The sequence below is a fragment of the Tamandua tetradactyla genome, chromosome 3 (assembly GCF_023851605.1).
Source record: "Tamandua tetradactyla isolate mTamTet1 chromosome 3, mTamTet1.pri, whole genome shotgun sequence".
Lineage (NCBI taxonomy): Eukaryota > Metazoa > Chordata > Mammalia > Pilosa > Myrmecophagidae > Tamandua > Tamandua tetradactyla.
Genome location: NC_135329.1, coordinates 79,964,330 through 79,987,812, shown reverse-complemented (window position 1 = coordinate 79,987,812; position 23,483 = coordinate 79,964,330). Strand labels below are relative to the sequence as shown.

Below are 23,483 nucleotides of genomic sequence, written 5' to 3'. Positions count from 1 at the left end.
AAAGTGTAAGGAAGATAGGACACTGAGTGAGATAATTTAAATACATTACAAGAGGGCAGGCCACGGTGGCTCAGCAGGCAGGAATGCTTGCCTGCGATGCCAGAGGACCCGGGTTCGATTCCCAGTGCCTGCCCATGTAAAAAAAAAAAAACAAACAAAATAAACCTCAAGAATTAAACACATTACAGCAGCTGATTTTGTGAAGATTCCGCAAAAAAAAAAAAAAAAAAAACCCAAAATAATCAAGATTTCCAAGAAGGAACAGAAGAAAGGAAGCTTTCTCCTGAGGTAAAACAACTGCACAAAAAGTGCAATCTTAAAAACTATACTGCATATACAGGGTATGCTGGTTTGAATCTCTTATGTACCCCAGAAAAGCCATATTCTTCTAATCCAATCTTGTGAGGGCAGACCCATTGTTGGATGGGACCTTTTGATTAAGTTATTTCCACGGAGATGTGACACACCCAATTCAAGGTGAGTCTTAATCCTTTTACTGAAGCCTCATGGCAAGAGAATAAGAGGCAGAACACATAAAGAGCTCAGAGCTGACACAGACAGCAGGGAAACAAAATCAAGTGGAGAAAACACAGTTGCTTGGAGAAAGAAAACACCCTGGGTGATGCTAAACTAAGAGATGAAATTCAGAGTTTGTCCCAGAGAAACTAAGAGAGGACCCACGGACGCTTAGAGAAAGAGAATGCCTCAGGAAAAGCCAGAAGAACTCACAGAGGCTGAAAGAGCCATTTTGGAAACCAACCCAAGAGAGAAGGGACCAGCAGGCACTGTCAAGTGCTTTCCCATGTGAACAGAGAACTCCTGGATGCAATCAGCCTTTTTAAAGTGCAGGTATCCTCTTGTTGATGCCATAATTTTGACATTTCCAAAGCCTTAGAACTGTAAATTTGTAACCTAATAAATCCCCTTTATAATAGCCAATCATTCCTGGTATATTGCATTCCAGCAGCATTACCAGATCGAAAAACCGGGCAAAAAACAGATGAAGAAAACCTGAGAAAATCTGAACAGCTGAACTTGGGTGTGCTGGTTTGAAAGTATTACATACCCCAGAAAAGTCGTGTTTTAATCCTGATTCAATCTTGTGGAGGTAGCCATTTCTTTTAATCCTAATTCAATATTGTGGGCCAGAAACTTTGGATTAGATTATCTCCACAGAGATGTGGCTCCACCCATTCCAGGTGGGTCTTGATTAGTTTACTGGGATTCTTTAAAATAGGAAACATTGTGGAGAGTCAGATGCAAAAATCCTCAATAAAATACCTGCAAATCAAATCCAACAGTAAGTTAAAAGATTTACAAATGATTATCAAGTGGGCTTTATCCCATGTTTGCAAAGGTGATTCCACATATGAAAATCAGTTAATGCAATCACCACATTAACAAAACAAAGGAGGAAAAAACCTATAATCTAAACTGTTAGAAGAAAATGTAGGGAAATAAAAATCTTGTAATAGGAGGTGGTTTCCTAGATTTTATACCCAAAGCACAAGCACTGAAAAAAGAAATAGATAAATGGAATCTCCTCAAAATTAAACACTTTTGTGCATCAAGGAAATTTGTCAGTAAAGTAAAAAAGGCAGCCTATGCAATGGGAGACAAAATTTGGAAACCACATATCAGATAAGGGTTTAATATCCAGAATATATAAAGAGATTCTTCAATTCAACAACAAAAAGATAAAGAACCCAATTACAAAATCGTCCAAAGACATGAACAGATACTTCTCAGAAAAGAAAATACACATGGCTAAAAGACACATGAAAAGATGTGCAACTTCAATGGCTATTAGAATATGTAGATCTGACAAATAAAACAAAAAAGGTAAGATGGTGGAATCAAGAAACACCTTTTCAGTAATAACTTTGAATGGTAACACACTAAATTTACCAATTAAAAGATACAGATTGGCAGAACGGATTAAGAAACATAATCCAGCTTTATGCTGCTTGCAAAAGACTAGTTTTAGACACAAGGATACAAATAGATTGAAAATGAAAGGATGGAAAAAGATTTTCCATGCAAGCTGTAACCAAAAGAAAGCAGGAGTAGCTATACTAATACCAGACAAAATGGACTTCAAATGTAAAGACATCATAAGAGACAAAGCAAATAGAACAAGAGAAATAATAAAGATTAATGCAAAGATCAAATGGGAGAAAAAAAGAACAACAGAAAGAATCAATAAAACCAAAAGTTGGTTCTTTGAGAAAATCAATAAAATTGATGGGCCACTAGCAAGGCTGACAAAGGAAAAAAGAGAGTGGATGCAAATAAACAAAATCAGAAATGAGAAGGGGTGCATTACCACAGTCCCTGAAGAAATAAAAGACATCATAAGAGGATAGTATGAACAATTATACACCAACAAACTAGACAACTTAGATAAGTCTCCCTGGTGACATGGAGATGACTCCCAGGGATGGGTCCAGACCTGGCACTGTGGGATTAACAATTCTATCCTAACCAAAAGGGGGAAATGAAGTATAATTAATAAAGTATTAGTGGCAGAGATAGTTCAAATAGATTCAAGAGGCTACTCTCAGAATTGGTCTTAACGCCAAGCTTCAGGTAGACCTTGCTACCTATCATAACCTGCCAACTCCCAACAAGGACCATTCTAGCCAATCCTAAACAATACCCAGAGCAATGTATAAGGTTCTACCAGTTTTCCATGCACTAGAGTAACTTTCCAGAAACCTACAACCTCCAGATTGTTCCCTGGTCCTGATAAGTCCTGAAACTTAGCCCAGCCTCTCCAGAACATCAGATAGTTCCATTTCCCTACCCCAAGTTACTGATAGACTCTTTGAATATGAAAAATTTAGAATTGCCATAGCCCAGACACCTCTAAGGAGAGGGATGGAAAGATCAAAAGTAATTATGGAATAATACATAAAAGACAGAACTTAATAAATGAATACGAATGCTGAATCATTAAATTGATATCTCTTTTAGTCTCCAGTATTTTAGAGCAGATAGAAGTAAAAACCTACAATTGTGAAATTGTAACCCATGTCAAATTCTGAAATATGTTCTACAACTAATTGTGGTGCTTTGCTTTTTTTGTGTATATGTTATTTTTCACAAAAAAAAGAAGGAAAAAAGTAGGTTGTAACGATAAAAAAATTTACGCCTTCTAGCCTCCTGTATTCTGGAGCAGCTAGAAGGAAAAATATGAGAGGAACGTACGGCAGCCCATGAGAAACTCTTGGATCTGTCCTGTAACCACTTGTTGATGAGTGCTTTGAAAACTATTGCTTTTTTATTTCTTTGCTTTGTATATATGTTATACTATACAATAAAAAAGGTAAAAAAATAAAATAAAAAATGAAATACAAAAAAAAAGAGGAACAAAGCTGGAAGACACACTTCTTGACTTTAAAGTTTATTACAAAAGCTACAGTGTTCAAAACAGCATGGTACTGGTACAAGGGTAGATATATATATTAATGGATTTGAATTGAGAGTTCAGAAGTAGACCCTCAACTCTATGGCCAGTTGATTTTTTTTTGCATGGGCAGGCACTGGGAATTAAACCCAGGTTCCCAGCACGGCAGGCAAGAACTCTACCTTTTGAGCCACCATGGACCGTCCCGGCCAACTGATTTTTGACAAGGCTGCCAAGCACACTCAACTGGGAAAGAACAGTATCTTCAACAAACGGTGCAGAGAAAACTGGATATAAGTCAAAGAATGAAAGGGGACTACTACGTCACACCATGTACAAAAATTAACTCAAAATGGATCAAAGAATCAGCACTATATAAAACTCCTGGAAGAAAATGTCGGGAAAGCATCTTCAGGATCTTGTGTTAGGCAACGGTTTCTTAGACTTTACAGTACCAGGAACAACAGCAACAAAATAGATAAATGTGACCTCATCAAAATTAAAAATGTTTATGCATCAAAGAACTTTATCATGAAAGCGAAAAGATAACATCCTCAATGGTAGAAAATATTTGGATACCACATTTCCAGTAAGGGTTAATATCCAGAATATATAAAGAAATCCTACAATTCAACAACAGCACAATAACAACCCAATTTTAAAAATGAGTGAAAGACCTGAATAGACATTTTTTCAAAGAGGATAAATAAAGGGTTAAAAAGTACCTGAAAAATATGCTCACCATCATTAGCTACTAGAGAAATGGAAATCAAAACCATGATATACCATTTCACACCCATTAGAATGGCTACTATTAAAAAAAGTGAAGAGACTTCCGGAGAAGATGGCGGCTTAGTAAGACGCGTGGGTCTTAGTTCCTCCTCCAGAAAAGCAACTAAAGAAACAGAAACAATACGAAACAGCTCCCGGAGTCACGACAGAGACCAAAAAGACAGCGTACCCCATTCTGGAACGGCTGAACGGGCAGGGAGAATCCGCTGCGGTGAGATACCCGAGGGGCGCACGTTTTCCCGGCCGGGGCGGCTGGCGACTGGGGTCCCCTCCATGCACGTGGCTCCCTGGTCTGACTGGGAACGTTGGATAGCGGGGCCCTCCCGCCACGCTTGGCGTTTCGGGCCAGCTGGGCAATTAGGACCAGCACTCTCCCAAGCTGCGGCGGCCAGCGACCCCCGCCTCCACGCGCGGTTTCCCGGGCCGACTGCCGTGCAGACAGACGAGCGCCACCTACTGGGCAGGAAAAGAAAAACAGAGCCCAGAGATTTCACAGAAAAACCTTGCAACCAGCCGGGTCCCACACCCAGGGAAATCTGATCAAATGCCCAGACACCAGCAGAAAATAATGGATGATGCTCGGAAAATTGAAGATATGGCCCAGTCAAAGGAACAAACCAATAGTTCAAATGAGATACAGGAGCTGAGACAACTAATGCTGAATATACGAACAGAAATGGAAAAACTCTTCAAAAACCAAATCAATAAATTGAGGGAGGACATGAAGAAGACATGGGCTGAACAAAAAGAAGAAATAGAAAATCTGAAAAAACAAATCACAGAACTTATGGGGAGTGAAGGACAAAGAAGAAAAAATGGAAAAAACAATGGATACCTACAATGGTAGATCTAAAGAGACAGAAGCTACAATTAGTGAACTGGAGGATGGAACATCTGAATTCCAAAAAGAAACAGAAACTATAGGGAAAAGAATGGAAACACTTGAGCAGGGGATCAGGGAACTGAATGACAATATGAAGCGCACAAATATACGTGTTGTGGGTGTCCCAGAAGGAGAAGAGAAGGGAAAAGGAGGAGAAAAACTAATGGAAGAAATTATCACTGAAAATTTACCAACTCTTATGAAAGACCTAAATTTGCAGATCCAAGAAGTGCAGCGCACCCCAAAGAGAATAGACCCAAATAGGCGTTCTCTAAGACACTTACTAGTTAGAATGTCAGAGGTCAAAGAGAAAGAGAGGATCTTGAAAGCAGCAAGAGAAAAACAATCTGTCACATACAAGGGAAACCCAATAAGACTATGTGTAGATTTCTCAGCAGAAACCATGGAAGCTAGAAGACAGTGGGATGATATATTTAAATTACTAAAAGAGAAAAACTGCCAACCAAGACTCCTATATCCAGCAAAATTGTCCTTCAAAAATGAAGGAGAAATTAAAACATTCTCAGACAAAAAGTCACTGAGAGAATTTGTGACCAAGAGACCAGCTCTGCAAGAAATACTAAAGGGAGCACTAGAGTCAGATACGAAAAGACAGAAGAGAGAGGTATGGAGTAAAGTGCAGAAAGAAGGAAAATCAGATATGATATATATAATACAAAAGCCAAAATGGTAGAGGAAAATATTATCCAAACAGTAATAATACTAAAAGTTAATGGACTGAATTTCCCAATCAAAAGACATAGAACGGCAGAATGGATTAGGACCCAGCAATACCACTGCTAGGTATCTACTCAAAAGACTTAAGGGCAAAGACACAGACGGACATTTGCACACCAGTGTTTATAGCAGCATTATCTACAATTGCAAAGAGATGGAAACAGCCAAAATGTTCATCAACAGACGAGTGGCTAAACAAACTGTGGCGTATACCTACGATGGAATATTATGCAGCTTTAAGACAGACTAAACTTACGAAGCATGTAATAACATGGATGGACCTAGAGAACATTATGCTGAGTGAGTCTAGCCCAAAACTAAAGGACAAATACTGTAAAGTCCCACTGATGTGAACCGACATTCGAGAATCAGCTTGGAATATATCATTGGTAACAGAGACCAGCAGGAGTTAGAAACAGGGTAAGATAATGGGTAATTGGAGCTGAAGGGATACAGACTGTGCAACAGGACTAGATACAAAAACTCAAAAATGGACAGCACAATAATACCTAAGTGTAATGTAACTAGGTTGGAACACTGAATGAAGCTGCACCTGAAATATGGTTTTTTGTTTGTTTGTTTGTGTGTTTGTATCTTTTGTTTTTGTTTTTTTCTTTTTCCTTTTTATATATATATATTTTATTAGTATTATTATTTAAATTCTCTTCTCTATATTAACATTCTATATCTTTTTCTGCTGTTTTGCTAGTTCTTTTCCTAAATCGATGCAAATGTACTAAGAAATGATGATCATACATCTATGTGATGATACTAAGAATTAATGAGTGCATTTGTAGAATGGAATGATTTCTAAATGTTGTGTTAATTTCTTTTCTTTTTTTTGATTAATAAAAAAAATTTAAAAAAAAAAGTGAAAATAAGAAGTGCTACGACACAGAGAAATAGGAACATTCATTCATTGTTGGTGGGAATGTAAAATGGTGTAGTCACAGGGAAAGACAGTTTCTTAATTCTTCAGAAAGCTAAGTATAGAATTACCATATGATTCAGCAATCCCTATACTCAGTATATATCCAAAAATTGAAAGGAGGGATTCAAAGAGATATTTGCACATGATGTTCAAAGTGGCATTATTCATAATTGCTAAAAGACAGAAGCAACCCAAGTGTCCATCAACGGATGAATGATATAGAAAATGCAGTAAATATACACAATCAAATTATTCAGCATTAAAAAGAAACGAAGTTCTGGTTCACATGACAACATGGATGAACCCAGAAGACTTCATGTTGCATGAAATAACAAAGAAAAAATATTGTATGATCTCACTTATATGAATAAGCAAACTCACAGAATTAAAATCTAGAATATAGGCTAGTAGGGTTGGGTTGGGGGTAGGGAAAAGAAAGCTAATGCTTAATTTGTACAGTATTTCTATTTCAGTGGACTGTAAAGTTTCAGAAATGGATGGTGGACATGGTAGCAAAACACTGAGTGTAATTAACAGCGCTGAATTATATGTGTGAATGTGGTTAAAAGGGGGAAATTTTAGGTTGTATACATATTATTAGAATAAAAATTAAAAGATAAACAAAAATCACCCAGAACTCAGTAAAGGTGAATTAATTTCCCAGAGAGGGATTATTTCACATTTATGATTCAAACAATAAACCTGTGTTTTTTGTTTTTGATTCTAGTTTTAGTCGATAAAGACCCTTAAGTGAGACAAGAAGAAATACCCTAAAAGCAAACTCTGAATAGTATAATTCTTTTTAACCCAGACCTCAGCATATGCATTATTGTAGGATGCTCCATGGTGGAAATTCTTTCAAACCCGACTGGAGGAGATGTGGGAGCTCAACTATATTCCACACCTTTAACCTATTTCCTACCCGTGATTCATCAAAGAGTTGTCAGTGGAAATGCTGACAGAGATAACCATCTCATGGTTCAAAGGCTGCTTTGTTCCAGACAACTTTCTCTGCTAATGCTGTGTCTGCCTTTTGCAACCCAGGAGATGATGGAGACATCGGACAGACAGGTCCTGCCTGTCTCAGGTGCCACCTGCCCTGATGAAATGATATCTGATTTCTACCTCAAATAAGATCTTTAAAAAGAGCATCCAAGTTGGCCCGAGTTCTAACACTAAGAACCTAGGCTCCTGCTAGCAATTATCATGAACACACATGTGCATGTGCATACACAGACATGTACATAGCACACATATACCTATGCAGATGCACACACATGCAGAAGACAGTAGTGTCCTGGGCCAGTACCACCCCATGGCCTCCAGGAGCTCCCTCCAGCCCTGGCCCCTCCCTCCTTCCTCTCACAAGGGTGTTTGGCACTGTGCAGGGAAGTGTCCTCTAGATCTCCGTGTTTGTTTGAAGTTACTATGTACCCCAGGAAAGCTATGTTCTTCTAATCCAATCTTGTGGAGCAGACCTATTGTTTGGTGGGACCTCCTGATTAGGGTGTTTCCATGGAGATGTGACTCTGTCATTCAAGATGGGTCTTAATCTGTAACCTGAAGCCTTTTATAAGAGAGAACTCAGAGCCAACACAGAGAGCAGAGAGATCAGTCTACACCCAGAAGCCAGGAGAGAAGGATAGCTGATATCGCCATGTGCATTCCCATGTGATAGAGAAACTCAGCCTTTCTTGAGTGAAGGTATCCTTTGGTTGGTGCCTTAATTTGGACATTTTCTTGGCCTTAGAATTGTAAATGTGTAACCTAATGAATTCTCTTTATAAAAGCCAATTCATTTCTGGTATACTGCATTCTGGCAGCTTTAGCAAACCAGAACAGTCTCTTCACGGTGTTGCCCACAGCTATCTTTCTACTTTCTGAGTACCATCTTTACTTTTTGTTTGTTTGTTTGTTTGTATGGGTATGGGCTGGGAATTGAACTCAGTGGCAGGTGAGCCTTCTACCGCTGAACTACCCATGTACCCTTCCATCTTGACAGAAAACTCTAAGCACAAATAAACCTGCTGCCAAAGCTAAAGTCATCCTCTTGTCCTTACTTACCTTACTTACATGACATTAGGTTAAGAGGAGGAAAAACTTCTTAAATGCTACTTTAAATCAATGTGAAAATGGTAGAAAAAGAGAATGCATTTATGCACTTATACATTAAAAATACTTATACATTTAAAAATAAGTAATTTTTAAAAAGAACATTTGTTCTAATGCTTTTTAGAAGAGCAGAAGAAAATGTTTTCCAATGTATCATCTGGGTTAAAAAAAGCAAACAATGTTGCTTAAATGTCAACTTTTTTTTTTTGCTGGCATTATGAGTACAATCTATTACTAGGGAATTTTCAAAATGAAAATTTAATTGCTGTTGCCCTTGAAAAACGAATTATACACTAATGCTGTACAATGTCTCCTGCGTGTCAGGCTCTTCTCAAGAGTATTTGCTTAATCCTTGGTGGCACAGAGGGAGGGGCTAAACCCACCGCCACACTCTGTGCTGGCCAGACAGTAGCTGCAAAGAGGCCAAGTGACATCTCAGTCACCCAGAAAGTCGAGGCTAAGCCAAAAAGAGCTGAGCGTCAGCAACCTGGCTCCAGGCTGGGCTTTCTCAGCACTACTCTTCACCAGCCTCTTAAAGAAAAACAGCATGGCAAGACAGAAGTTACAGACGAATGAAGGGAAAAAAAAAAAAAAGACAGGAGACATACCACCTTCTACATGAAAAGAAGAAACTTGGATATCACCATTTCCAGGATTTTACAGTGCCAGGAAAACCACACTCGGTGAACTTGATAAATCTACAAAGTCTCACTGGCAAAATGGAATATGGTACACATAACACTTGGTCTTTAGAAAATGCAAGGAAATCTGCTTCCAGAATTTATGGTTGAAGTTCTTGGACATGCCTATTGTCTCACACTGATTAGTTCTAAAATGAATGCACTCCAAGGATATTCAAAAAAAAAAACAGAACTGCAACACATATGAAGATTTGCATTCTCTAAAAACTTCTATTACCTTGGACATGCAGTTTAAGATACACCTTGTCTTCTTACCTCAATATCGAAGAGCTCCACGGTGCCATCCAGAAGCTGTACCCTGATGGGAAGGCGCTTCTCCTGTACTCCGGCTACCCTCTGAGCTGGCACTGCGGGAAGGTGCTGTCCTAGCTCCAGGGCCTGTCCAGGACTCTGGGCCCCTGAGCGTATCCCGGGTGTGTGCAGGACTCTGTATGTTCCTTCCATCTCTCCCATTTTCAACCAGTTAAGAGCCAGGAAAGCACTAGAACAACAACAAAAAAAACCACACCAAGTAATTATTATCTGCTATTTAGATACCAAAACAACATGAATAATAATTAGAGGATACATGGGAGCTCTGTACTTCTTGCAACTTCGTGTGAATCTTAGATTATACCAAAATAAAGTTTAAAAAAACGTTCTTTCCCACTTGTACAGGCATCCATGGAGCACAGAATGATGCCCCTCCCCGCCCCCGGACCACCAACCAATTCCCAGTCCTCTTAGAGCCAGGCATACATTAACTCCTCACCCACAGAATGGTTCCTGTATTTCTGTTGTTGTCGCTTTTTCTTAGAGTGATATCTTTATACAATTGATGCAACATTATATTATTAACTATAGTCCATAGTTTACATTAGGGTTCACTATCTGTTACGAATAGTTCTGTGGTTTAAATTTTTTTTTACTTTAGTTACATAAATACAACTGCAAATTTCCCCTTTTACCCACATTCAAATATAAATAATTCAGCGCTGTTAATTATATTCACAATGTAGTGCTACGCATTAATTACCAAAACCATTCATTACCAAAACTTTTCCATCTTCTCACACAGAAACTCTGTACCAATTAAGCATTAAGCTCTATTCCTTAACCCCATCTCAGTCCTTGATAACCTGTATTCTAGCTTGACTCTGAATTTGCTTATTCTAATTATTAACTATTTTATATCAGTGACATCATACAATGTTTATCCTTTTGTGTCTGGCTTATTTCACTCAACATGACATCTTCAAGGTTCATTCAGGTTTCACATGTATCAGAACTTCACTCCTGATAACCTGCATTATTAACGTCAACTCTCAAAGTTCACTCATTACTATTAGTTCATATTAGTGAGACCAAACAATATTTGTCCTTCTGTTTCTGGCTAATTTCACTCAGCATAATTTCATCAAGACTCTTTCACATTTACATGCTTCATGATTTTGTTCTGTCTTACAGCTGTGTAATATTCCATCATAAGTAAACACCACAGCTTGTTTAGCCACTCATCCGTTGATGGCTTTTGGGCTCTTTCCATTACTTGGCAATAGTAAATAATGCTGCTATAAACATCAGTGTGAAAATCCAGTTTCTCTGAATATATACTCAGTAATGGGATTGCTAGATCACACAGCAATTCTGTACTTACCTTTATGAGGAACCGCGAAACTGCCTTCCATAGTAGTGGTACCATTTTACATTCCCACCAACAGCAGATTTAAGTGGGTGCCAGATGATATCTCATTGTGGTTTTGATTTGCATTTCCCTAATAGCCAGTGACGTTGAGCATCTTTTCATGTGCCTTTTAGCCATGTGTATTTCCCCTTCTGAAAAGTGTCTGTTCATGTCTTTGGACCATTTTTAAATTGGATTGTTTGACTTTTTGATGTTGAACTGAAGAATCTTTATATTCTGAATACTAAAACTTTATCTGATGTATCATCTCTAAATATTGTTTCCCATTATGTAGGCTGCCTTTTTACTTTCCTGACAAAGTTCTTTGATGCACAAAAGTGTACAATTTTGAGGAGATTCCATTTATCTATTTCTTTTTTTTCAATGTTCCTGCTTTGGGTGTAAGGTCTAGGAAACTGCCTCCTATTACAAGATTTATAAGATATTTCCCTGTATTTTCTTCTAACAGTTTTATGGTCTTAGCTCTAATGTTTAGGTCTTTGACTCATTTTTGAATTAATTTTTGTATAGGATGTGAGATATAGATCCTCTTTCATTCTTTTGCACATGGATATCCAGTTCTCTGAACACCATTTATTGACCAGGATGCTCTGTCCCAGGTGGGTTGGCTTGACTGCTTTATCAAATATCAATTGTCCCTACAACAAAGTTACTTGAGCTAATAAACAAATTAAGCAAGGTGGCAGGTTATAAAAATTAATGTACAAAAATGAGTAATGCTTCTATACACAAGCAATGACCTAGCTGAGGAGTCAATTAAGGAAAAAATTCCATTCAAAATAGCAACTAAAAGAATCAAGTACCTAGGAATGAACTTAACTAGGGACATAAAGGACTTGTACACAGAGAACTACATAACATTGTTAAAAGAAATCAAATTAGATTTAAATAGGTGGAAAGACGAGGTTAAATGTACTTAAGATGTCTATTCTATGCAAACAGATCTACAGATTAAATGCAGTACCAATAAAAATTCCAACAACTTACTGTGAAGACTTGGAAAAGCTGTTACCAAATTCATTTGGAAGGAAAAGAGACCCCAATAGCTAAAAGCATCCTAAAAAAGAAGAATGAAGTGGGAGGATTAACACTTCCCAATTTAAAATCTTATTATAAAGCCACAGTGGTCTAAACAGCATGGTACTGGGACAAAGATAGAATACCGATCAATGGAATCGAATTGAGAGTGCAGAAATAGACCACCAAATCTATGCTAAACTGATCTTCAACAAGGCCCCCAAATCCACTGAACTGGGAAAAAAAACAGTCTTTCCAATAAATCGGCATGGGAGAACTGCATATCAATAGCCAGATGAATGAAAGAGGACCCTTACCTTATACTCTACACAAAAATAAACTCAAATTGGATCAAACACCTAAACAAAAGAACTAGTAGTACCTTAAATCTCCTAAAAGAAAATGTAGGGAAACATCAAGACCTAGTTATAGGAGGTAACTTCTTAAACTTTACACCCAAAACACAAGCAACAAAAGAAAAAATGGATAAATTGGAATGCTTCAAAATCAAATCCTTTTGTATCTCAAAAAACTTTGTCAAAAAGTTGAAGCAGTAGCCAACTCAATGGGAGAAAATATGGAAATTACACATCAGAAAAGGTTTGACATCCTGTATAAATAAAGAAATACAACTCAACAACAAAAGAACAGCAAACTAATTATAAAGTGAACTAAAGAGATGAATAGACATTTTTCTGAAAAGCAAATATAGATGGCTAAAAAGCAAATGAGGAGATACTGATTCTCATTAGCTATAAGGAAAAAGCAGATGAAAACTACGAGATACCACCTCACACCTATAACAATGGCTGCTATTAAACAAACAGGAAACTACAAATGTTGGAAAGGATGTGGAGATATTGGGATACTTACACACTGCTGCTGGGAATGTATAATGGCATAGCTGCTATGGAAGACAGTCTGGTGGTTGCTTAGAAAACTAAATATTGAATTGCCCTATGAACCAGCAATACCACTACTCAGTATATACCCAGAAGACCTGAAAGCAGTGACACAGACATTTTCACACCAATGTTTACAGCAGCACTAGTCACAATCGTTAAAAAATGGAAATAATCCAAGTGCCCGTCAACAGAAGAGTGGATAAACAAAATGCTGCATTTACATACAATGGAATATTATGCAGCAGTAAGATGAAATGATATCTTGAAGCATATGCCAATATGGCTGAGCCTTGAGGACATAATGCTGAGTGAAATAAGCCAGACACAAAAGGATAGATACTGTATGATACTACTTTCATGATCATGGTAAAGGTAAAATCAGAGGTTTATAATACAGAATATAAGGGACCTAGAAGGTTGAGATGGGTCAACAGTTTGCTAATGAGGTTGAACTTAACTGCAAAGGAATAGATAGAAGTACAGGTGGTTCACTAGTGGGTCTATAAATAATGTTACCATATTGAAGCTGAACATGATTGAAAGCGATTGTACAGACTGATGTGTCCCATCAATTAACACTATAAATATAAGTAAGTTCTTGAACTTACTGCAAAGGTATGAACCTTGTACAAAGAGTGTATAATTTTGAGGTACGGAGGGAGAATATTATTGCATGCTATGGGCTATGTTTAACAGGAAAACATTAAGTGTACCACAGCAATACCAAGGGGTACATAATGGGGGGAAGGACAAAAATTAGGGGGAGGCCTGCATTTTTCATTTGGTGAAGGTGTGTTACTGGCTATCTTTCTGTTGGGAACAATGATATTATCTAAAATTGAGAGTGTTGATGGACTATTGACTTTGGACATTATACACGAGGCCCAGTAAATAGAGGTGGCTGAAAGATACACTGACTTTGAGAAGTAGATTGGCGAATGATGGTGTAAATATATGATTGAGCATGGTGCTGCTACAAAAAGGAACAAAGCTGTGAGGCAGGCAATGACGTGATGAACCTGTGGGACATTTGGTGAGGCAAAACAAGCCAGAAACATAAGAGCAGATGTTGTATGATCTCATTTAGAAAATACTTGTAAGAAAACTGGGGCCTAGATTATAAGCTTTTATAGCTGTTACATTTATTCTGGAGTAGTAATTGTTATTTCTGAATCCTGAGTGGCTGTTTTATATATGTATAACCTGGCATTTAGACATAAGAATGAAGCTGACTGGCTGACGATTAAGGTAATTCAGAATACAGGGGTAAGGAAGATATTGCCTTTATTTTAGAACTTCATCTACTCTTTGAGATCAAAGGAAGAAAGGTTTACTTTGTCGAGAACCTAAATTTTCTGTAGCACATACTCTAACTCAACCTGTCTGGATAGAACACAGGGAGTCCAGAATAAGAAAGAGGTCCTTTAATCCTGTACAGCTGAATGTAATGCCTGGATAAAACCAAGAGTATATTAAACAGATATCAAAAAGTATTGGTAAAGTCCCTTGAGGGATGAGAGAAAAAATATGGAACAATAAACTTTACAATCAGGGAATCCCTTGATATTGTGTCAAACTTTAGGGACACCCAAATAGGTCAAGCCCTTGATAAGGTTTACTCTTATGAAGCTTATGTAGGTAGCAGAGAAGCTTGGCCTACCTATAGGTATGCGTAAGAGTCACCTCTGGCAGACCTCTTTTGTTGCTCAGATGTGGCCTCTCTCTAAGTCCAACTCTGCAAGTGAAACCATTGCCCTTCCCTCTACATGGGACATGACATCCAGGGATGAGTCTCCCTGGCCACATGGGATCAACAATGCCATCCTGACAAAAAAGGGAAAATGATGGTGGTAAAGGTAGAGCAACACTGTGACTGTGATTAATCCCACTGAATGGTATAATTAGGAATGGTTCAGATGGGAAAGTTTATGTTGTATATATGTTTCCACAACTTAAAAAAAAGACTAAAAGACATTGACATTAAATGCAATACATAATCCCTGGACTGAATCTCAAAAGGACATTGGGACATGTGAAAAAACTGGAATACAGACTATAAGCTTTAAATCCATGTTAAATTTCTTGAATTTGATAACTGTACTTAAGTGATTTTATATATATATATATAAGTTAATATTCTTGTTCTTAGGAAATATACATGGAAGTATTCAGTGTCCATGGAGCATGATATATACAACTTACTCTCAAATGTTTAGAAGATAGATAAATAAATGGACAGACAGAGTAATACAGCAAACGTGGCAAATGTCAAAAGCTTGTAGATCAAGGTATCTGGGTAGATATCTCTATATAGGTTTTGTATTATTTTTGCAACTATCTTGTAAGACTGAAATTATTTCAAAATTAAAAGCTTAAGGGAAAAAGAGATAATAACCATGTGATTATGAGGTTCTTGTATCATTCCACTGCAAGAGAGAACAGGTAACCCCCATAATGACTGAGATACAATTTCTCACCAGCCCACAGGAGCAAGCTTGCTGTTGATTGAAGAGAACTTAGAGAAGTAAAGTAAAGAGGCATCTTATATGGGTCCCTGGACCAGATAAGTCCTGAAACGTTGAGGGCCCAGGCCCTCAGGAACATCAGCTATTTTCCTCTCCCTACCCCAAAATACTGACTGCCCCTTTCGACATGAAAAAGTTAGAATGGCCATAACCCAAATACCCCTGAAGAGTGGGACAGAAAGATCAAAGAGATGGTGGAGTTATAAAGAGAAGGTAGGGTTTAATACAAATATGACTGCTGAATTACTAAACTGGTATTTCTTTTAGTCTCCAGTATCTTAGAGCAGCTAGAAGTAGAAACCTAAAATTGCGGAATTGTAACTCATACCATACTCTAATTTGTTTGTTGTGCTGTGCTTTGAAATTTATTACTTTTTTGTATATATGTTACTTTTCATATACACAAAAAAAGTCGATTGTGATGATAAAAAATAATTATTCCAGAATATAGCCTCCTATATTCTGGAGCAGATAGAGGGAAAAATCTGAGAGGATGGTATCGTAGCCCATGACAAACTCTGGGATCTGTCCTGCAACTACTTGTTGAACAGCGCTTTGAAAACTATTGCTTTTTCTTTCTTTGCTTTGTATATATGTTATATTATATAATAAAAAGTTTAAAAAAAAAAAAAGAGGCATCTTATACCCTACTATGAAATAAAATTTGAACTTGCTACATATAAATATATGCCTAAAAAAAAACACTGAAGAAAGCACATCAAAATATTTAAGTGGTAGTTGCTACTATGAGGTTTTATTTTATTCCTCTGAATGAGTTTACATTTTTGCACTATTTCTATTTTTGCATTATTTTATAATAAAATCATACTTTTTTTCCAAAAGCAAAAAAAAAAAAAAAGGGAAACTGAAGTGTAACAAATAAGGTATTAGTGGCTGAGAGTTCAAATGGAGTTGAGAGGCTACACTGGAGGTCACTCTTAGGCATGCTTTAGACATTGCTACCTATGATAACTTGCCAAACCCCAACCAAAACCATTCCTGCCAATCACAAAGAGTACTTAGGGCATTATACAAGATTCTACAAAGATTCCATGCACTAGGGTAACTTTCCAAAATCTAGAACCTCCAGATAGTTCCCTGGACCAGATAAGTCCTGAAATGCAGAGGGGCCAGCCTTTCCAGAACATCAACTAGTTCCATCCCCCTACCCTGTACTACTGACTGCTCCTTCCAATATGAAAAAGTTAGAATGGGCATAGCCCATATACCCCTAAAGAGTGGAAGAAAGATCAAAGGTGATGGTGGAGTTATGCAGAGTAGTTGGATTTAACAAATGAGTATGAGTGCTGAATCATTATGTTGCTATTTCTTTTAGCCTCCAGTACCTTAGAGCAGCTAGAAACAAAACACCTAAAGTTGCATAATTGTAATCCATACCATACTCTGAAATCTGTTCTACAGCCAATTGTGATGCACTTTGAAATTTATTGCTTTTATGTATATATGTTATTTAAAGAACAGGAGGAGTGTAACAAAGAAGATCGGATTTAACAAATGAATATGACTGCTGAATCATTACATTGATATTTCTGTTGGTCTCTGTCTTGGAGCAGCTAGAAGAAACTGCTAACCCCACCAAACTTCAAATCTGTTCAATGACTACTTGTTAAAATGTACTTGGAAATTTTATTGCTTTTTTGTATATATGTTATATTTCACAGTAAAAAAAAAAAGAATCCTTTAAATCTCAACTTTTGGATGACAGAAAGATTTTATACAAGACAGTTTAATAAATTCTTGCAGCAGCACTCAGTTAGTGAATATATGAAAAAGGTAGAAGTTGTTTGCTAGAGGAACTGTGAAGAGTTTAGGTTTATCTCCATGAAAGCACAGAAGATGAATTAGCAACGAAATGTGAGCAAGCACTCCCTCAAAAACACATGGAAATTTTTCACACAAAATTTCAGAATTTATTGGATGCTTACAAAATGAGGATTTGGATTGACTGTATCATCTTGTACCTAGAATTCAGTATGGCTTAGAAGAAATAAAAAAAACTTTTGGAAACATACCTTCATCAGGGTCTTATAGCACTTCTTAATTACTGGATCTCACGGTTTATATCCTGAGGAGAGCTGAGTTAGCACTTCTCCAAGTAACTGCTGGTGTTTTAGAACCTTCCTCATTATTATAATTCTCACAGTAGCCACCTCAATCAGTAGTTGTGGTCTTCCTCAATATTTCTGCGTGTGGTTTCTTGTTCCTGTTTTTGCTCAGTTTTCATTGGCACACTGATGTTAACCCTTAATTTCTTATAAATAATTTTATTAAGGTATCTGGCCTTCCACTTTTGTCTTTCAAAACCAGTAACTTTGACTTCAGTAATATCTGCAGGACTTGTGCCAAAAAAATCCATTTTAATTTGGATATTATCTTTTGCTGTGCAGTATAGACATCTTCTGTGCTGTAGTGAAGCAAGATTGCCATCTGGAATGTAGATGTCTGTTTTTGAAGCAATTGATCACCAGTTCTCCTTCAGACAGTTGATAAAACCACATCAATATTCTACCACTGTGATGGCTAGCATAAAATGCTGTAAATTGCTGATAACTACATTTCAACTCTGATGGCAAGGCAAATGTGCAGACTGCTGAAAGGGCCATGATCTGGAACTCAGAATTTGAATACTGAAATCCAGGTCCAGGGGTTCTGAATTTGTTAAGTGCTCTTTGAACTATGCATTCAAATCTTTGGTTACACTGATGTCCTGAAATATCCACTGCAGTTTAGAGGTATACTCAAAACCACAGGCTTACTTTATTGTAGAGATCATGCTTCCTTCAGCATCATCACTTGTACTGTTCTGGTATATGAGTCTTTTGACCACCATTTTTGCATTGAACTTTTGAAATACATCTTTATCTTCTATGTACTTAATGGCAACCATCACTTGATTATGTATTTTAGTTCTCTCTCTTCTGGGTTCTTGGAACTTTTCTTCAACAAGGGATCATAGTATTGAGCCAGCAAGTCAGGGGATTCACTGGATGACTGAGCCATTTTGATAACTGCATTGTTGTTTACGAAGTGACACAAACTCTGTTAAGTGCAGCCACAAAGCCAGCATTGCTGTTGATTGCTGGCATAACCAGGGTGTTGTATTTTTTGTGAACATCCAACACTGTCTGTACATATATTTTGGGGTCATTTAATTTGGCTTCTCCACACTGCCATTTGGACCTTCCATTTTAAAACTGAGACCAAAACTCCCATCAGCTAGTCTCAGATTTACACTGGAACCGCTCAGGAGTGATACATTTCAAGTGTGTAAATATGGACACCATACTAGTTTACAAATGCTGCCAGAATGCAATATACCAGAAATGGAATGGCTTTTAAAAAGGTAATTTAATAGTTACAAATTTACAGCTTTAAGTTCATGAAAACGTCCAAATTAAGGCACCAACAAGAAGTTACCTACAACCAAGAAAGGCTGATGCCATCTAGCACACCTCTTTCAGCTGGGAAGGCATGTTGCTGGCATCTGCTGGTCCTTGTTTCTGGTTCCACTGCTTCCAGCTTCTGATGCCAGTGGTTTCCTCTCTAAGAACCTGGGCCTTCATTTAACTCTTCCAGGACACAACTCTAAATTCTGGCTTGCTTAGCATCTTATAGGACGGCACACGGTGACATGTGCTGGGCAACACCCATGTCTAGGCATCTGCTCTCTCTGTCAGTACCCCATGCATCCCTAAACACTGTGTCCCTGTCAGGTCTGAAGCAACTGTTCTCCAAGAGTCTGCATCTGAAGCTTCTCCAAAATGTTTCCCCTTTTAAAGGACTCTAGTAAACCAATCAAGGTTCATCTTGAATGGGTGGTGTCTCATCTCCATCTAATCAAAAGGCCACACCCACAACTGCGTGTGTCACATCTCCATGGAAGCAATCTAACACACAAGTGGGCGTGCCATATCTCCATGGAGATAATTCAATCTAAAGTTTCACCTTACAATATTGAATCAGGATTAAAAGAAATGGCTGCTCCCACAAGACTGGATCAAGATTAAAACAGGGCTTTTCTGTGGTACATAATAGTTTCAAACTGGCACAGACACCAACACCATTTAATCTAATTTAAGAACAGAGGGGAACCCAATCTTCCATGCTGAGTGCTACATGCCCCTGCATTTAAATCAATATATTGGCTACAGATTAACAGCTGCCATCTTAGGCAGCACTATGAGAGAGCAAGTCTAAACGGACCCACAGGTGATCTGCTATGAAAAACCATTTGTACAGCATGTTTCATTTTTTTTAACATGTGGAAATAGAGAAAATTAAAGGAAAAAAATGCTTACTAGGGTTATCTTTGAGAGAGGGTTGGTTTTAATTTTATTTCTAATTTTGTGCATTTTTCAAATGCCTACAGTGATGAGCAGATTTACTTCTGAAGTCAGATGGTATCTCCGCAGATTCCTGCTTAGGGACTCTGGGCTTCAAAAGTCTTCACTAATGGGGGCTCCCCAGTATACTGATAGGGAAGTATTCCACTGTTTACCTTACAAGAACTACTCTGTCTTTCCTTTAAGCATTTGCTCTTCTTTCTAAAACAGTTCAATTAAAATAAAAATTAGCATTTTTAAACACTCTTTGGGATTAATTAATTGTGTAGATGTCAGAACATGCTCCCCCATCACTCATTTTCCAAAGTCAGAAAATTAATTCTTACTGAAGCAAATGTGAATTTAATCAGGAAAGAGGAAAAAGATGACATAAACTCTAATTATTTAAACAATTCTGAAATCACCTCATTGCATTTCCTCCTCCTCCTCCAACACATCTCCAGCTGCTGAGAGATGCCCGGAGCATACTCACCTGCATGTGTCCACTGGGAGATGCCCAGAGCACCTGCATGCATCCACTGGGAGATGCTTACTGGATTATTTGTTTCCAAAACTGGGACATTGCCAATTGCACTCCAATTAGTAGAACCTACCACCCAAGTGCCTCCTCCCAGACACTCACCAAACACTGGGTTTATCCCACTAAGTTTTGTGGGGCCCGCAACTTTTCAACTCAAGGCTGTACCTGCCCTAGTAAATCCCAGACTGGAGAAACCCTGTGCCTATGCTGCAGACAGACATTGCCTGGCTGGGCATTGGCCAGAGAACACGACTGGGCTCACCTGGGCATGACACTGGCATTAAGTTGCCACATGTATTTTATTTGTACACCTCACACCATGCCGTGTGCAGGAAGCTCACGACACACTGACTAAAAGGTGAAGCTGGCAAGCTGTAAGAAAGTGGGTGAAGGTAAAACACGAACAAATCTAGCATGGTAAGCAGCAGTAGAAACACCTGTTACTGTCTGATGTGACCAGAGCAGGGTGTCTGAAAGGGAGGGAGGGAAGCTCCTTGAACGGCGTGGGTTAAAATGAACCAGCATGGACTCACCCACACAAGAATCTTTGCTTTGGCAAACCATTCCCACAGACTTCCCTCCAAGCAGAGTAACTGCCTAATTACTGCATGATTCTCTTTCTTGCTTTTGTAACTACTCAGGGTTGGCTAGTTCTTCCAGCTACTCAGATTACTTTTCCATGTGATGGTAATAATGACCAATATTTAGTAAATCCTTATTGTGTACAATGCATCCTGATGACTGACTCTTCCTCTTTGCAACGACCCTATGAGTTAGGTAAATTCTTAACCCCACTTTGCAGGTAAGGAAACTGAGGTGCAGATTAAATAATATATATCAATTTCATCTTTAGAAAGGAATTAACACAGAAGGGACCTAGATGTTGATAAAGAAAATGATGCTCTTATATAAGTGAGAGCAAATTTCTGCAGCTGAGGAAGCTGCAGCAGCCTTTAATCCAAACGGCTTCTAGGTAATCAAAAAGGGCGAGAGATCTGGTCAGATGACTGACTTTGTAAATACCCTGAAGTGCAATCCCAAACCCATCATTTCACTTTTGAGCCTCGATTCCAAACCATGAAATGGGGCTGTGTGACTTGGCTACCTCTCCTCAGCTCTGAAAGTAGAACAGAATAACAGCCAGAAACTGCTTCACAAACGCTTAATGCTTCTGGTGTGAGACACACAATCTCAAAAACACATTTCAAACAGCAGCGGATACAGAAAAGCAGTATTTCATTTGCCCAGCAAATATAGGCTGCCCCACGCCTTTCTACCTGGAAAGTTTCTCCCCCATTTATCTGGCCCAGAGAAAGTCTGTGTCATCTGTTGAAATGGGGTCTACCCCGGAAAACCTTGTCTACCCAAGCCCTTCCCATGGTTATCAAACCTATCCACAGTGGCCCAGTCAAAAATATTTCCTGGAAACAAAAAAAAACCTAGACAGAAAAACCACCCTTTATAGATTTAACCCTGGGTCTTTCAATCCGTCCTTTACACGGAGCTTCCTTCAATGATCCCTTGTTTTAACGCGTCTATTTTTCACAGCCATGACTAGCACATGAATGTTCACCGAAAGCTGCTGCCACCAGCGTAAATGGAAAGATACTAATCAAAGTTGTGCAATGTACTGGGCCATATTCTGGTCCCCAATTTTCGTGGTGTTCCCTAAAAGGACCCCCTACTGCTTTAGCAGAAGTTCTAGAACTTTAGTAGATCAAAGACACCAACTCTACACCTAATGTTCGATCCAATCTTTAGGATATAATTTAAAGGTGCAATAAAGTCACGCAGGGGAGCAGTCACCCGCCCCGCGGGCCTCCCCTTAGGCCGGGACCCCAGCGTCCTCCGCCGGAACCCACGGGTCGCGCCGGCCTTCACCGGAGGCTCCCCGACCCGTCAGAGCTCCCGAAGCAGAAAAGTCTGGGGACTACTCGACTCGCGACCGACCCCCCGGAAAGGCCGTACCGCGCGGCGCAAGCCTTCGAGGGGACTTCAGTGGACGAACAGGACCGGCCGCCGCGGCCTCAGCGCCGCTCTCCACAGCCCGCGCACCCGGCGAGAACTCACCCGAACCCGCCGTCTGCTGCCCGCTGCGTCCTCACCGGCCGGGCCGCGAAGTCACCAGCACCCTAGGATCTTGCGCCGGCGCCTTCCGCTCCCGACTGCCCGCCCGACACCCCCGCGCCGCGGCGCGTCGCCCCCGCGGACCCACCGCCGATTGGCCAGTGCCGGCGTTGGGCGGGGCCTCACAGCCCGCTGTCTGGGAGAACGGTGCCGACATCTCATTGGTGGATGGATGGAGAAGGGGCGGGGAAAGGGGGATCCCTGAGGACAAATGCAAATAGACTCAGAGTCTCGGCTCGCGGCGCCCCGCGCGCCGCTGGACGGAGAGGCGTGGCCTTGGCGGTTCGCAACCCTGGGCGTGGCTTGTGCTAGGGAACCAGAGCCCGAGTGGGACTTGATCTCAGAGGCTTGTTGGGAGCGAGCTGGCGTGTGTCCTCGGCTGGCTAGGCGGGTCTGGGGCGGGGGCCGGGTGCGCCTCGGGCAGGGTCTCGGCTCGCCGAGTTGGGAGTCACCCAGGTGAGTCTCGGCCACCGTCCTCGTTTCCTCGCCCCTGCGCCCCTCCTGGGCTACCCTGCGGCCTCGGGACCCTGATGAGCCGGCGCAGAACGTAGACGGCGTGCGGCCCGCCTCGGCCCCTTGCGGCGTCTGTGTGTCCCCGTCTGTTGTCGCGACCCCCACCCGGTTATGGGATCGCGAGAGCCACGTGGACCCAGGCCCGCCTCCCTCAGGACCACGCTCCCTGCCCTTTGGTGGGCTCAGGGAACTTCTCCGCGCCCTTAGAAATCTCCAGTGCAGCCCGCGCCCCCGTACAGTGCCCCAGACTTCAGGGCCTCCC

At 39.7% G+C, this 23,483-nt stretch overlaps 1 protein-coding gene and 1 pseudogene across 3 annotated transcripts in view; both read right to left on the bottom strand.

The window, feature by feature from the left end:
- Positions 1–22,757, bottom strand: part of FARP2 (FERM, ARH/RhoGEF and pleckstrin domain protein 2) — a 175,038-nt gene extending 152,281 nt beyond the window's left edge. For all 3 annotated transcript variants that reach the window (XM_077153349.1, XM_077153350.1, XM_077153351.1), the window contains exons 1-2: positions 22,652–22,757; positions 9,822–10,047 (exon numbers count right to left, since the gene is read on the bottom strand). In XM_077153349.1, the coding sequence (XP_077009464.1) occupies positions 9,822–10,019 (198 nt within the window). In that variant the 5' untranslated portion in view covers positions 10,020–10,047; positions 22,652–22,757. The remainder of the gene's footprint in view (positions 1–9,821; positions 10,048–22,651) is intronic.
- Positions 16,563–20,539, bottom strand: LOC143675671 (cullin-1 pseudogene; annotated as a pseudogene).
- Positions 22,758–23,483: the final 726 nt, after the last annotated feature.